The sequence below is a fragment of the Brachyhypopomus gauderio genome, unplaced genomic scaffold, assembly GCF_052324685.1.
Source record: "Brachyhypopomus gauderio isolate BG-103 unplaced genomic scaffold, BGAUD_0.2 sc51, whole genome shotgun sequence".
Classification (NCBI taxonomy): domain Eukaryota; kingdom Metazoa; phylum Chordata; class Actinopteri; order Gymnotiformes; family Hypopomidae; genus Brachyhypopomus; species Brachyhypopomus gauderio.
The window spans coordinates 1044236-1058836 of NW_027506876.1; the positions used below are offsets into that span (position 1 = coordinate 1044236).

The 14601-nt window shown below is 47.1% G+C and overlaps 1 protein-coding gene across 4 annotated transcripts in view; it reads right to left on the reverse strand.

The window, feature by feature from the left end:
• Positions 1–2091: 2091 nt before the first annotated feature.
• ssh1a (slingshot protein phosphatase 1a) overlaps positions 2092–14601 on the reverse strand; it is a 38460-nt gene continuing 25950 nt past the window's right edge. For all 4 annotated transcript variants that reach the window (XM_076987123.1, XM_076987124.1, XM_076987127.1 and 1 more), the window contains 12 exons: positions 10704–10768; positions 10296–10417; positions 7985–8053; positions 7535–7600; positions 6386–6580; positions 6210–6303; positions 5573–5701; positions 5443–5489; positions 4775–4921; positions 4468–4668; positions 3347–3998; positions 2092–3083 (listed from right to left, as the gene is read on the reverse strand). In XM_076987123.1, coding sequence (XP_076843238.1) covers positions 2145–3083; positions 3347–3998; positions 4468–4668; positions 4775–4921; positions 5443–5489; positions 5573–5701; positions 6210–6303; positions 6386–6580; positions 7535–7600; positions 7985–8053; positions 10296–10417; positions 10704–10768 — 2726 coding nt within the window. In that variant the 3' untranslated portion in view covers positions 2092–2144. The remainder of the gene's footprint in view (positions 3084–3346; positions 3999–4467; positions 4669–4774; positions 4922–5442; positions 5490–5572; positions 5702–6209; positions 6304–6385; positions 6581–7534; positions 7601–7984; positions 8054–10295; positions 10418–10703; positions 10769–14601) is intronic.

Here is a 14601-nt window from a genome sequence, read left to right on the forward strand (position 1 = left end):
CCTAGATTAAACGTGGAGTCGGAAGTCACAACGACGCAATACCCCTGCCCCATCCCCCACACAAGAAGGCAAGAAGAGGGGAAGATAGCATGTGCATCTCCCCAGGGAATATCTGTTATCCAGGGATGTGAAGGAAGATTGTTATGCCAGGGTGCACAGCAGCAACTGTTGGTGTCTAAACCCGCACATGTACAGAGGACCCGATTCAAGGCAGGGTGGAGGTCCGAGATGGCCCGCTCTGGCACAGCCCACATACGCGTTTACCCCCAGTGCACCGCGACTCGTGTGCATTACAGCCGGGAACGTGTGCACTCTTGACCTCACTGATTAACGCCAGCACAGCGAACCTACCGTCTCGCGCTGAAGGGTTTGTGTTTTTTTCATAAATATTTCACAGTATATTTTCAAGTGATGTCACACGCAGGTGCGCGTACACACACGACACGCGCTTCACCTGATTACAGCATAGTTACATGTACAAAATAAGGTTTAAAAAGACTTGTGGGTAAAAGTCAAAGTATGTTGCATAACGTTTAAAAAAATACCTCACGTACATAAACTCAAGTCATAATTGCCCAATATTACTTGGCCAAGACGAGGAATAAACATAGCAATATAACATGACCACATCATAGCAGGGCTAGTAATGTAAACATTACCTTCAGATGAATGGCTATATTGGAATGTGTGTGTGTGTGTGACTGTGTGTGAGAGAGAGAGAGAGAGAGAGCGAGCGAGAGGGAGAGAAAGTGTGTGTGTGATTTGCAGATCTTGTGATCTAATAAGCTGGAATTCCTCAACCCTCAGGACATAAACACACAAGAACACAACAGATCCTGCATTAAAAACAGCAGCTCGAGGACTCGGTCCTGCTAGACGGTACAGACAGGAAACCTCATCTCTTACCTTAGATTAGCACTGATTAGTCTGACACGTGATCTGGAAGGGGCAAGATGAGTGAAATGGTGGGACTTGTGACACACACACACACACACACACACACACACACACACACATTTTTATGCAAGTGTGTATATATATATACAGACAGACACACAACCTTTTTCAGTTATGTCAAACCACTTCACGAAGACAAACCCCTTCTGTGTGGGCAAGTCTTTGACTGAGCAGTTTTGAACAAACTTTTCCTCAAAATCGAACTGGGACGTGCAGCAGGTTTGACCACTGCAAAAGATCAAATCTTCCCATGTTTTTTGGAGTGAACACTCATCAAATTTGAAAGGGCCTTATAGGTTTGAGCCAATCCTAACAGAAATATAGTGTACCTTACTGGTTAGTGTTTGTGTATTACGCATCTGTTGTACGGTGTGTTTCGGGGTACAACTCCCACCAGGATTGCTTTGTCACATTAAAAAGAATGAACAGTATTTCAAAGAAATAACAACTCGTATTCAAGTTAATGTCAAAACACCTAAAGATTAATATTCACATGCAGGCACACACACGCGCACGCACACACACATGTGTGTGTAGTGCAGAACCATGGACCATGTGTCTCAGACCAAAGTACATACACACACACACACACACACACACACACACACACACACACACACACACACACACACACACACACACACACACACACACACACACAAGGAGCAACCGGCAAACATCCAAATCTCCTTTTCCCTTTTGTTGTCCAGTGTGTGATTCAAAAGCTTGTTTGAACATATACAAGTGAGTCAGCAGGAAGATGTGATTTACTCCATTAGTGGACACAGAAGAGTGGACAAACGGAACAACCGTGTAGACCATGGAGCTCCGTGGTGGAGCACGTCTGCCTGTCTCCGCCTCAGACACCACGTCAGTAGGAGGTGGAGCAGCAGAAATGAGGTCTGGAGTGCTTTGGGGGTTTGGCCGACCGACAGTGCCAACACTACGCATTCAGCATCAGCTCCAAGAGAAATCTGTCAAACCACAGCTGTCGCAAAATATTTGGATACCTTTCTTTCCATAAATAGCATATGTTTATAGTTGTAGCGTTTAAAATGTCTTTTCCCCTCTGTGTTCCTCAGTTCATGTAGAGTCCTGCCACGAGTCTTATGATGCCCCCCCCCCCCCCCCCCCCCCCAGAGCAAGCAGGGCATCAGTCCTACAATATCCCCCCCACCTCCTTGGCGTCAGCTTCTAGACCCAGGATCAAATAGCGCTACTGGGGCACCTCCGGGCCGGCTGCCACCCTGCTCCCAGTCCGGGCTGGTGACGTGTTCCAGCTCCGGGGATAGTGAGAGGAGGGGCAGCGTGCCGGCGTCGGACGAGCACGCCGAGGAGCACAAGTCCTCGGAGGAGAAGGTCAGTCCCCCGAGCTTGGCCAGCGAGTTGGAGCGTTTGAGGCGGGAGGGCACGGTGAGTCCGGCCAGGCGCAGGCGGGTCTCGATCTCCTGCGCACGCTGCCGCACCAGACCCAGGGTCCCGCGGACGCTGCGGATGCTGTCGCTGCTGGAGCTGCGCGTCAGCGGGGACGACACGGGCGACAGGCCTCCAGAACCTGCCGGCAGGGTCTCGCATGCGGCGGGGAGCGGCTGGAACAGGCCCGAGAGTTTCTCCAGCCGCTCGGCCCTCCGCCGCACCAGGCCCGAGCGCTGCAGCTGCGCCAGCATCTCCTGCTGCTGTTGTGATGGCGCGTGGCCCGCCGGCCTCTCCCACCCCGGGCCCGACCTCCCGTCCGTGGCCGAACCGGGACACGGCTCCCCGGGACTATCCCATCCCCTAAAACCTCCCTTTCCCTCCGACACCTGCCATGACGTTCTCTCCCCTCGGGCCTGGAGGAGGTGCGGATGCTTGTCCGAACATGACGGGACGGGGCCGGCCATGCCGAGGGACCAATCGGAGGCCACCTCGCCGAACGGCCCACAAGCCCGACACAGAGCCGGCACGGTGGGCTTGACGGGACTGCTGGGACAGGCTGGAACCTCAACGGAGACGGCAGGAACAGTCCGGAAAGGCAAGGAGGCAAGACCTGGTTCGCCAGCCTCAGGCACTGGGCTCCGGCTGGTGTGGGTGACAGGAAGAGAGGTGGGAGATAACCTCGTTTTGACCAGCTGCTTCTGAAGATGATCCTACACAGGAGCAAAGAAAGAACAATAAAACATACTGCACTGAATTATTACATTTCAGATACTGAATAAACTACACTTCAATTCAAGGTGTGTTTTACGCATTACTGTAGTGTATCTTCCACGGTACATTATCATTAAACATAAGTAGCTGAAAGTGACATTAATGCAGGAAATACAGTTTCTGCTGAACAGTTTACACACAGTTGGCCATAAATTAGCCAGAATATTTGAAACCGAAGAGCGTTAAGAGCTGCTGCACTCACAGTGGGGCCGTTCGGAGCTCGGAGGTGGTTGTTGTTGTTGGAGTTTTCGTTGCCGAGGCGGTTCATGGCGCCCACGTCATTCCTGCTCTCGCTGCCGTCTCCCTCCGTCTCCTTCACTCCTCCTGCTCTTCGCCTGCCACCCTCCGCCAACGCCTCCATCTCCTCCTGCTCCTTCTGGGCCTCCTCCTCGTCCTCCTCCTCCACCGTGCTGAACTCCAGACGCAGACGGAGTTCCTCCAGGGGCTCAGCGCCTCGCGGGTACGTCTGAGCCGCCGTCCCCTCCCCGGGCGCGCCCAAGTGGGACAGGGGCAGGGAGCCACGCCCCTCCGACGCCTCGTCGTCCAGCAGGGCGTCACGCTCCACGTCCTCGATGGCGATGAAGACGCGCTCGGTGTCGAGGAGCGGCGGGCCGCGCACCGGGGTCGACGGTTCGCTGTCCAGCGCCGAATCGGACAGCCGGCGGAAGTAGTAGTTGTGGTTTTTTGGGCCGGCAGGGTCCAGCTGGAAGGGTGAGCTGCAGCATGGGCCACCGCCGGGGGTCGTGGTGTCACACGGGTTCACGGGGTCGCCAGGGATCTCCTCCGCACCTTGCTGGCAGTCGGGATGATCGCAGCTGGAATCTGGACGCCACAGGCGGTTATGACGTTGCTTACTGCAGAGGTTCAGAGTTAAACCTCAGTTATGAAGGTCACAGAGCAGAAGAACAGCACGTTTCTTCTTCACATTATGAAACACACGTCTCATTATGCTGCCACCTAGTGGCCTGGATGTTTCAGATATTTGTATGTATTGGGGGAGTTAATGGAGCATTAACTGGATCATTTGAGGATTACAAATTACTTTAAAAGTAATTTAAAGTAAGTGCTTAAAATCAAATAACTACAAATTACTTTTAAAGTAATTTAAAGTCAGTGCTAGAAATCAAAAGACTCCAGTGACTTAAAAGTCAAAAGAGACGTGCAAAGCACACACTAGAGCGGAACAAACAGGATAAAATGTAAATTACATGGCTACATTTTCATTTTCTTGCAACATAAACATAATGACTAGTAGCTTTTAGTTCACATTTCTGACATTCAGCCTGAAGCCTTTCGCCGTGGCCCGAGGGCGGAGAGGTTCACCTGGCGTCCAGAATGCCCTCGTATTCCGCCAGCTGCCTCATGAAGCTGTCGTTGGGTCGCGTGATGCTACGTCTCTGTTTGACGAAGTTATAGGCCTTCTCCAGCGACCAGTTGTACTCCTTCATGGCGTAGGCGATCACGGTGGACGCCGAGCGACTCACGCCCATCTTGCAGTGCACCAGACACTTGGACTGGTTCCTCCTGTAGAGGATGGGGGGGGGGAATGCTTTTAACAAGAGCCACTTCATTTCTCTGGTATATTCCAGACATAAACGAGTGCAGGTTGATTGTCCCGTGTGTGCCTCACTTGGCCCTGACGATGAAGTTGTACGTGTCGTTCCAGTGGGCCAGCAGGTCTGTGGCCTCTTCATCGTACACGCGGACGTTATGGTAGCAGAACGTCCCGGGAAAGAAGTTATCGATCTCGCGTGTGACATTCAGGATGTAGCCCACGCTAAAAAAACAACAAAAAAAAACAAGGGATGCTGACATGGACTTAGAGACTTCTTTAAAACACACAAGGATGGATGAAGAACAAGTGACGAGTGTTGCCCTCTCTCACTGGGCAGAAGTGCTATAAGTGACACGGAGAGACACACGGAGGGACAAAGAGAGACAGAGAGAGACACGGAGGGACAGAGAGGGACTGAGAGGGACACAGAGAGACACACGGAGGGACAAAGAGAGACTGAGAGAGACACGGAGGGACAGAGAGGGACTGAGAGGGATACAGAGGGACTGAGACGGACACAGAGACACAGAGAAAGACACAGAGAGACAGAGAGGGACAGAGTGGGACAGAGTGGGATACAGAGAGACACAGAGAGACAGAGAGGGACACAGAGAGACACAGAGAGACTGAGAGGGACACAGAGAGACAGAGAGGGACAGAGTGGGGTACAGAGGGACTGAAAGGGACAGAGAGGGACAGAGGCATAATAGACATTTTCCATTTCAGTCTGAGTTTAAACTCACCCTGTCTCCTGCAGCTCCTCCAGGTTGGACGCGTTCCATTCTGAGCCCTGGGGACACAGGAGAGTCGTCAGTACCGTCACCTTTCATCATGTTTGCAGGCATTCGGCGCCCACTCACAGAGGGAACTGACCAAGTAGACGTGGTCGAATATGAGCGTGGCCTTGTCCATCTGGCCCAGGATGAGCAGCATCTCGTTGTCGATGAACTCTTTGTACTCCGTCAGGTTGCAGTTCATGTGCTGCTCCAGCTCGTTACGGATCTGACGTGGGGGCATCACACGTCACAGACATATCACGTTACGGTCCGAGACTACGACCTCCGTCTGCTGAGGTTGTGCTACACCATTAAAGGTTCCTAAAATGTGGCCATGCTTCTGACTGTAAGTCTGCCTGAAGGCAATCTAGAATTATGGTTACATGAAGGTGTTATAATTGCCCACAGTATAATTATGATACATGTTTAGCAAAACAATAATAAAACACATTGGTGAGCCAATGATGTTTCGTGGTTAAAAACTGCATCAATTTGACCGAAACAATTTGCTGTATCATGTAAATGCAGTGACTCAAAATGGAATGATCTGGAATATAAGTGTTTTACGTGAATTATGTTCACTTAAAATTATCAGTTAATGATCAGTTTATGATACATTAGTAGGCTTATCTGCACATTACAGACACCTGCTACTGTATATCGGTACCGCAATACCATGATGATTCAATATCATGATGATTTCCAAACAATATATTGCACAGTGCTGCGCTCACCTCCTTGGATGTCACATTTTCTAGGTCCTGAAACATCATGATGCTTCGGAGTTTGGCTTTAACCAGGCACTCGGTGCACTCCCTCTCCGTAGGTCTGTGAAGAGAACAGGAAGAGCATGAGTAATGATCAGGATTTTCCACACATCGAGACGAGATGAGACGAGACGAGAACTCACTTGTCCACAAACATGGCAGGGGAGTCTGGGCGCATGGTCTCCAGGTCCCGCATGGCGTTCCACTCATTGATGCAGCTCTGGTCGGAGGAGATGCAGCTGTTGTAGTAGCTGGCCCAGACCAGCGCCACGCCCCCGGGGAAGTAGTTACACCTGCGTGACACCTCGCACGCTTTGTGCAGCACCTGCAGTGCTGACCTGGCAACACACCAAAGGCCAGTTCTGTTTGAAAAGATCGCCTGCAGTGTGCCAGTTGAACGTAAGCATTTCTACTTGGCTTTGCCACAATTACATGTGTCCACCAACAGATGGCAGCACCAGGGTTGGTTTTGTCAAAATGAGCCAATCTCTTACAGGTCCTCATTGCCTCTGAACAACAACGTGTTCACACCACTCCAAAGCCCAGAGGACCTCCTGCCTTTAACCTCACAAATAAAGCTCGGCAGAGGACGTGAACCCACCCAGCCATGGGAACTATGGTTTCCTCATCTACCACCAATGTTTACCTTTTTACATTCATCTCTGATCATAGACAGAGGGAGAAAGAGAGAGAGAGAGAAAGGGAGAGGGAGAGAGAGAGAGGGGGGGGGGGATAAAGACACATGTAACTGAAGCTTCTCAGATCGAGAGCGCATTCAGTCAGTGCACGTACACATAGACTTTTGTATAATGCTTCTCAGAGGAATCAGACTGATCTAGGGTCAGCTGTCAGCAAATCAGCTGGTACGAAAGCAGTTTTCTTCTCCCATAACAGGGCTTGAGGAGCTGAAGGAACAGGCTGCCGTCGCTGGACATACTGAGGCGCAAGACGTCGGGTCCTCTTATCAGATGGTCATAAAAAACCTTCCTGAATCTGAAGAGGCTCAATATTATTCTGCTGTATTTGATCTGACAGCTCACGAGAGATGAAGCCCATCCCACAGCCTGCCTTGACAGGGTTATAATGTAGTGTGTGTGTGTGTATGTGTGTGTGTGTGTGTGTTTGTAAGTATGTGTGTGTGTGCGTGTGTGTGTGTGTGTGTGTGTGTACGTGTGTGTGTGTGTGTGTGCGTGTGTGTGTACGTGTGTGTGTGTACTTGCGCAGGTCTCCTACTACATGGCCTGCACTGAAACAGGTTTAAAGATGTGTGTGTGTGTGTGTACATCTCTTACCACATGGCCTGCACTGAAACAGGTTTAAAGATGTGTGTGCGGTCCGCAGTGCTCACACTGAAGCCCCTGGAGAAAAACACAAGGGTCAACCTAGGTCATCTCATGCCTATCCATGCACTTAGAAAGGTCACAGTTCAAATGATGATTACTCCACCATTACCAGCACTGTCAAGGTTTCAAATTTAAATTACTTCTGCATATCACTGGAGATAATTAGGAGTAAATTATGTAACAATGTTTTAATTATTTACCATTTCAAGTTATAGCTTCTATGGACAGTTAATATCACTCTGATATACAACAGAACTTCTTTATATATATTTATAATCGCCCTCAATGCAAAACTTAGCAATTATTCAGAAGTTTAACATCTTCAGTGAGCGCTAGAATATTCATACACCACATGCAATGCTTCGACCACTAGGGGGCAACACAGTGGAGCTCACTTACCCGTCCCCGTCCAAATGGATCTTAGTGTCACACCACAGAGGAAGCACCATCCCTATAGAGCAGCATTTACTGTAGAGAAAACACCACAAACCAGAAAGTGTGACTCCACAAACTCTCACCAGTGTCACTACACAAACTCTCACCAGTGTCACTCCGCAAACTCTCACCAGTGTCACTACACAAACTCTCACCAGTGTCACTCCACAAACTCTCACCAGTGTCACTACACAAACTCTCACCAGTGTCACTCCACAAACTCTCACCAGTGTCACTCCACAAACTCTCACCAGTGTCACTCCGCAAACTCTCACCAGTGTCACTCCGCAAACTCTCACCAGTGTCACTACACAAACTCTCACCAGTGTCACTCCACAAACTCTCACCAGTGTCACTCCACAAACTCTCACCAGTGTCACTACACAAACTCTCACCAGTGTCACTCCACAAACTCTCACCAGTGTCACTACACAAACTCTCACCAGTGTCACTCCACAAACTCTCACCAGTGTCACTACACAAACTCTCACCAGTGTCACTACACAAACTCTCACTAGTGTCACTCCACAAACTCTCACCAGTGTCACTACACAAACTCTCACCAGTGTCACTACACAAACTCTCACCAGTGTCACTACACAAACTCTCACCAGTGTCACTACGCAAACTCTCACCAGTGTCACTACGCAAACTCTCACTAGTGTCACTACACAAACTCTCACCAGTGTCACTCCACAAACTCTCACCAGTGTCACTACACAAACTCTCACCAGTCTCTCACCAGTGTCACTCCACAAACTCTCACCAGTGTCACTCCACAAACTCTCACCAGTGTCACTACACAAACTCTCACCAGTGTCACTACACAAACTCTCACTAGTGTCACTACACAAACTCTCACCAGTGTCACTCCACAAACTCTCACCAGTGTCACTACACAAACTCTCACCAGTGTCACTACACAAACTCTCACTAGTGTCACTACACAAACTCTCACCAGTGTCACTACACAAACTCTCACTAGTGTCACTACACAAACTCTCACTAGTGTCACTACACAAACTCTCACTAGTGTCACTACACAAACTCTCACTAGTGTCACTACACAAACTCTCACTAGTGTCACTATACAAACTCTTCTTCCAAGACTCTAATCAGGCAACGATATTACACAGACATCGCATCACTGTAACAAAGACTTGGTATAGGATCTGATACCGTGTGGTGTTTTTCTCCTAGACAGTCATACCACAGAGTCATAACAATGTGGAATCTACACCTTCATTCTTCATTTTTGGAGCCAGTCAGACTCGCCCCACTGTGTTCCACAGACTTGTACCAAATTGGCTACAACTCCAGGGGCCGCCGTGGATTTAACTGACATGAATCAGGTTGACGTGCTGTAAATGTGAAATGTGCCGTATTTTGTCAATTGTGATTTTTACACCGCAATCAAAATTTGTCCTCCGCTTTTTACCCATCTGTGCAGTTAGAACACCCACAAACACACACTAATGATTACTAGGGGGCTGTGGATCACATGTGCCCAGAGCAGTGGGCAGCCCTAGCCCGGCGCCCGGGGAGCAGTTGGGGTTAGGTGCCTTGCTCAAGGGCACCTCAGTCATGGCCTCAGGTCTGGGAATCGAACCCATGACCCTCCGGTCACAAGACCAGTTCCCTAACCACCAGACCATGACTGCTTCTGCAGCTGTGCATTTTCCATCCCGATCAACTGCACGACTATGACCGACCGACCCACCACACTGCGCAAGTCTGCATGTCTTGAACTGCGCAGACAGGTCGACGTGTCATAACTGCAAACCTCCATGTCTCCATGACCAAAACAGTAGTAGTTGCGTCCGTGAGATCTTAACAGCTTGTCAGATAACTGACTCCACATGTTCACCATATTTACATTCCCGATTTCAATCAGAATATTCTAGATCTGTGATTACCATATGAGGCAGCTGAGTTGATCTAAACTTTCACTTGACCATCTGTTATTTGATGCCAAATGTACTGCAGTTCAAGTGCAGTTCTGGCTGGCATTGGTACCAGGATGCAATATACAATAAAGCAGTAATACTCATTAAAGGGACAACGTGACTAATAATTATGACCATCATCATCCACCAATGAGGGTCAAGGTAGAGAGGTGATGCTGTCTGTTACCCAGCATGCTGTTCTTGCTAGTGCTTGATCAAATTAGCCCTGCTTCATTATGAGTAGTGACCTCACCTGTGTGTGGTGACCTCACCTGTGTGTGGTGACCTCACCTGTGTGTGGTGATCTCACCTGTGTGTGGTGACCTCACCTGTCTTTGTTGCTAAAGTCCATCCCCAGAAGAACGTTCTCCTCGGTGTCCTGTCTCCCACTAGTATAAACCACCACCATGTACCGCACGCGGTCCGACCAAATACTCTCCAAACGCACAGCCTGTTACACACGTCATGTTAAAAGTCATATATTGGTACCACTTATAACTGTATACCAAATGTCCTAAAATTCACATTTTGCAGAACTTATACATACAGCACATACATGAACTTAGGACAGTACAACTAGTTAACCATGCACATTTCTTCATCACAATGCAAATGGGCCTTGCCCACAATACACCACAACACTCCACAATAATGCGTGTAGCATGTTCACACCTGTGAACGATTAACGCGGGAAAGCAACCAAACGCGCGCTGGAATGTGTGTGTGTGTGTGCTCACCAGTTTGATTCGGTCCTCAGAGCGTAGAATGTTGATCATTACCTGCAAGTGCTGAGGTAAGTCTCCTATTAAAAAAAGGGGGGGGGGGAGTAAAAACAAAACAAAAACATTAAAAACAACCCTCAATAAAACAGCACTGCTGAACACCCACATGTTTCTGCGTGAACAGAAAGTAACAAACGATCACACCTTGTGGGGTGCTTAGGTGAAGAATAAGGTCGCCCGTGGTCCGGGGCAATGCCTGTCTCACCCGCAACCGGGGCAGGGGGTCAAGGGACGGCTGGTGAGCACCCGTAATATACTCACTCACCTAATGTGTGAGGTACTGCCCAAAATGGTAGACACCCCAACCTCAGACAGCATGCCCTAATCTACCATTTCCACTGTATGACTCCAGAAGGTTGCACAATACTGTCAAAAAATATACATCAGGACTATAATGCTGTATGTTGGATTGGCAACATACTTTCCAATATATCAAAATACACGGGTGAACCCCTTGATGCGACATTACTGGCTTGTGTAATTTTTCGCCAAAATTATTTAAATGTATTCAATCATATGCTGAGATGCTGTGACATCACCCACAGAACACGCTAACAGAACATTCAAGATTGATCAGACAAAAAATAACGATTCACAGTATTGCAAAGTCTGGGATCATGATAATGATTTACAAACGATGTATTGTGCAACCCCAAGAGATGTAAAAAAAAAGGTCAACTTCTTAACCTTGCTGGGCATGTGAAAAGCAAAACAAGGCCTTCCAAAAAAGGAGCCACATGTTTACCAAACAAATACAACTTTATACATGCATTTATATGGGCCCTTTCCCCGCCCGGGCCTGGCACTGTGCCAGACTACATGGCAGCACTGGCCAGAGCTCATGAAGCAGCCAGCCAGGAGACTGTAGCCAGACCAGCTTGTAAACCTAAAGCACCACGGTCATTAATTAACAGTTTGTGCTCTGATCAGATGGTGTTTTACATGCAGTATCTGCTGCTGTTTCTCTTTCTTTCTTTCTTTCTCTCTTGTTTGGCAACTCTTCAGGTAAAGCATAGCGATCTGTCATTGCTGTCGTGAGTCACCACACCCTCACGGTTGGCATGGTGATGATGTGTGTCTGGGAAAGGGGGTTGGAGGGTAAGTAGGTCACATGTCTGAGGAGAGAACAGGATTTAAAGGAATCTGAAGAACCAACTCACCTATTCTGCCTTGTTTCGGGTTTCTGGGTTTTTGTTTTTTTTTTAATCAAAGTAAGAATTCCTGTGCAAAATTAGTTTTGGCATTTTCATGCTCAACTGCACATAATAATATGGACACGAATCTGACACTAGACCAATTCTCTTATCCTACTGACACTAGACCAATTGTCTTACCCTGCTGATACTAGACCAATTCTCTTACACTGTTGAGTTTGCTAGCATCAGTGAACACTGAACTGTCTTTGCCCTTTCATGGACAACACCTGCTTTGCTATTCCACATGGCATTCATGTTTCACTCCTGCAAAGCAGTCCTGGTTTCAGAGCTCTTCTCTACTGAAGTAAGACCAGCACCTCCCTACCTTCCTCAAACCTCAAACTGCCCTAGGTTAGCATCAAAGGGCACCTTCTTCCAGAAGCTTCTGAGAAGGCCACATGACGCACACTGCATCTAACAGCATTGTGACTGTTACTATTTTAAAATATCTAGGTCTCAGTGTTTAGTAGCCAAGGGGAATGACAGCGTATGTGAGAATCTCTGGAGGTGGGTGGTGGGTTTGGGGGAGCACACTCTGCGGCCACACTAAATGAGAGCAACTCATGACGTTGTTGGAAAATGAGGCAGTGTTAGGTGTTAAAATAGAATCAGGGCAAGGACGTAGGAGATTACGGCCTGAAGTGAGAACTCTGGATTACATTAAAAGCTGCGTCAGCCAAAAAAAATAAAAGCTTCACTGGTTCATTGTTGCAGAAACTAGTTTTCTAGGGTTTGGTTCTACTAAATACACACTTACAGTATTAAACTCTGACAAAGCATCATAAGTATCATAACCAAGGTAGTCCCTGTCATGATACATATAACATTTCCTTGTCATGATAAATGTTTCAATAATTGTTTCTTTAGGTCTTATGACAGCAATTCTGACAGTGATGCAACAAACCTGTGAAAGGTTTGCATGTAACTAACAGAGATGAGTACATAATGAACAGAGACGAGTACATAATGAACTGAGACGAGTACATAATGAACTCTACACACGTTCATTTTCCAGATCCAAAACTGGAAACGTTCTATATATTTTATATTTTACTAAAATACTAAAATCATACACCATAGTTGTCTGCAGTGTCCAGGATCCACAATATGTGAGGAGGTTGAAAGCACAGTGAGATGATGTATACTTGCTATATTAAATTTCCCGTCACCACATAAGTAACCGTGGTGGTGGTGTGCTATCAGATTCCTACTTCTGAATTTCAAATGTTGAGGACTGTAACTAGTATGGGCCTTGATCCTTGATGCACTGACCAGTAATGCCGCATTATGATAGCTAACATTCTTAAAGTTCATACTTCCATTAGCTAACAGACCACTAAAGCAGTTATTCGGTCATCAGCACCTTGCTCTAATCCCATATAAGGTACTATAATGTTTTTGAAAAATCACCTATTTGGTAAGCATAAATGTTCCAAATCAAATACATTTTGTCTACATTTTGCTCGCGATTATCACTCATAGCACATTTTCATGGGCATGGTTCTGTGATTTTCCAGCACCACAAAAAGGCTCTCAGTCAGGACAATTGGTGCTGTTCTGGCCCATCTCGCTGGGCTGGGTGCACAATCTGTGATGCGATGGTCAAGGAGGTTCCCCAAATGTTGGGGAGAATACAGAAGGGAATATGTGCTGAGAGATCTCCAGAAGCAAATCCATATATTAATATACTCATCACTGTACTGTCTGATGACCAGTTTAGCTTTCTTATCTTCACTACATAAGGGTGTTATATCTGCATATAACCGAAGACGGAAGTTTTCAATTTCAAGTATGAAGCAATGACACCTATGTTAAAAAGCTAAAAAAAAAAATAAAAAGTTAAGGTACAAAATTACTGTCATCTATTTCAACCCAAGCCTATTGAACAGACGTCAGTGGATGTATTATCTCTTAGCATAGCATTAGCTTAGCATTTTGTTTCACTTAAGCTTTACAAACATAGCCCAGCTTTTATTTAGCTAGAAGTTGCCAGACAGCTATCGCAATTGCTATCTTTTTTTGTTAATATCACCTAATAGAGTTAGCTAGCTAACTTTCTTCATCTGACAACAACACACAACAGACATCATACTATAACCGCAGCAACAAAGAGGAGTCGGGGCAGCTGACATGTTTGTTTAGATATTCATTAGCAAGAAAATCCACAATGTAGCAGCTCACAAAAAACTCCCTGGAGGTTTTGAGAATCAGAAGCTTGTTTGTGTGCACAATGTGAAAGTGTATGTTTCATTCAGGGCAGATTGTGGACGTTGATGATGAACAAAAAGCTGGTGACAATTTAAAAAGCTGCAGCTGCTGAGTGTGCGCTGTAGCTAGCTGTTAGCTTGATGGTGTGGTCTGATGGTGGAACTAAACACACAACACTAGGGCCACAACTGGGATAAAACTGGGGTCATTATGTTTCTCATGTTTTCAACAGTCACGTTTCTAACATTTTCAACATTGGTTAGGTCATCAAGTTTCTCACGTTTTCAATGTTAGGACTTTATTTTTTACAAGAAAGGCTATCAAACTACCACAATAGCCCACTGGAGTTTCATTTCTGTAGTTTTTAATCACACAATGCGGTAGAGGTAATTGTCCAAAATATATCCATAGATCATGGTATAATGCCTATGAGGTGACACACAACCTCG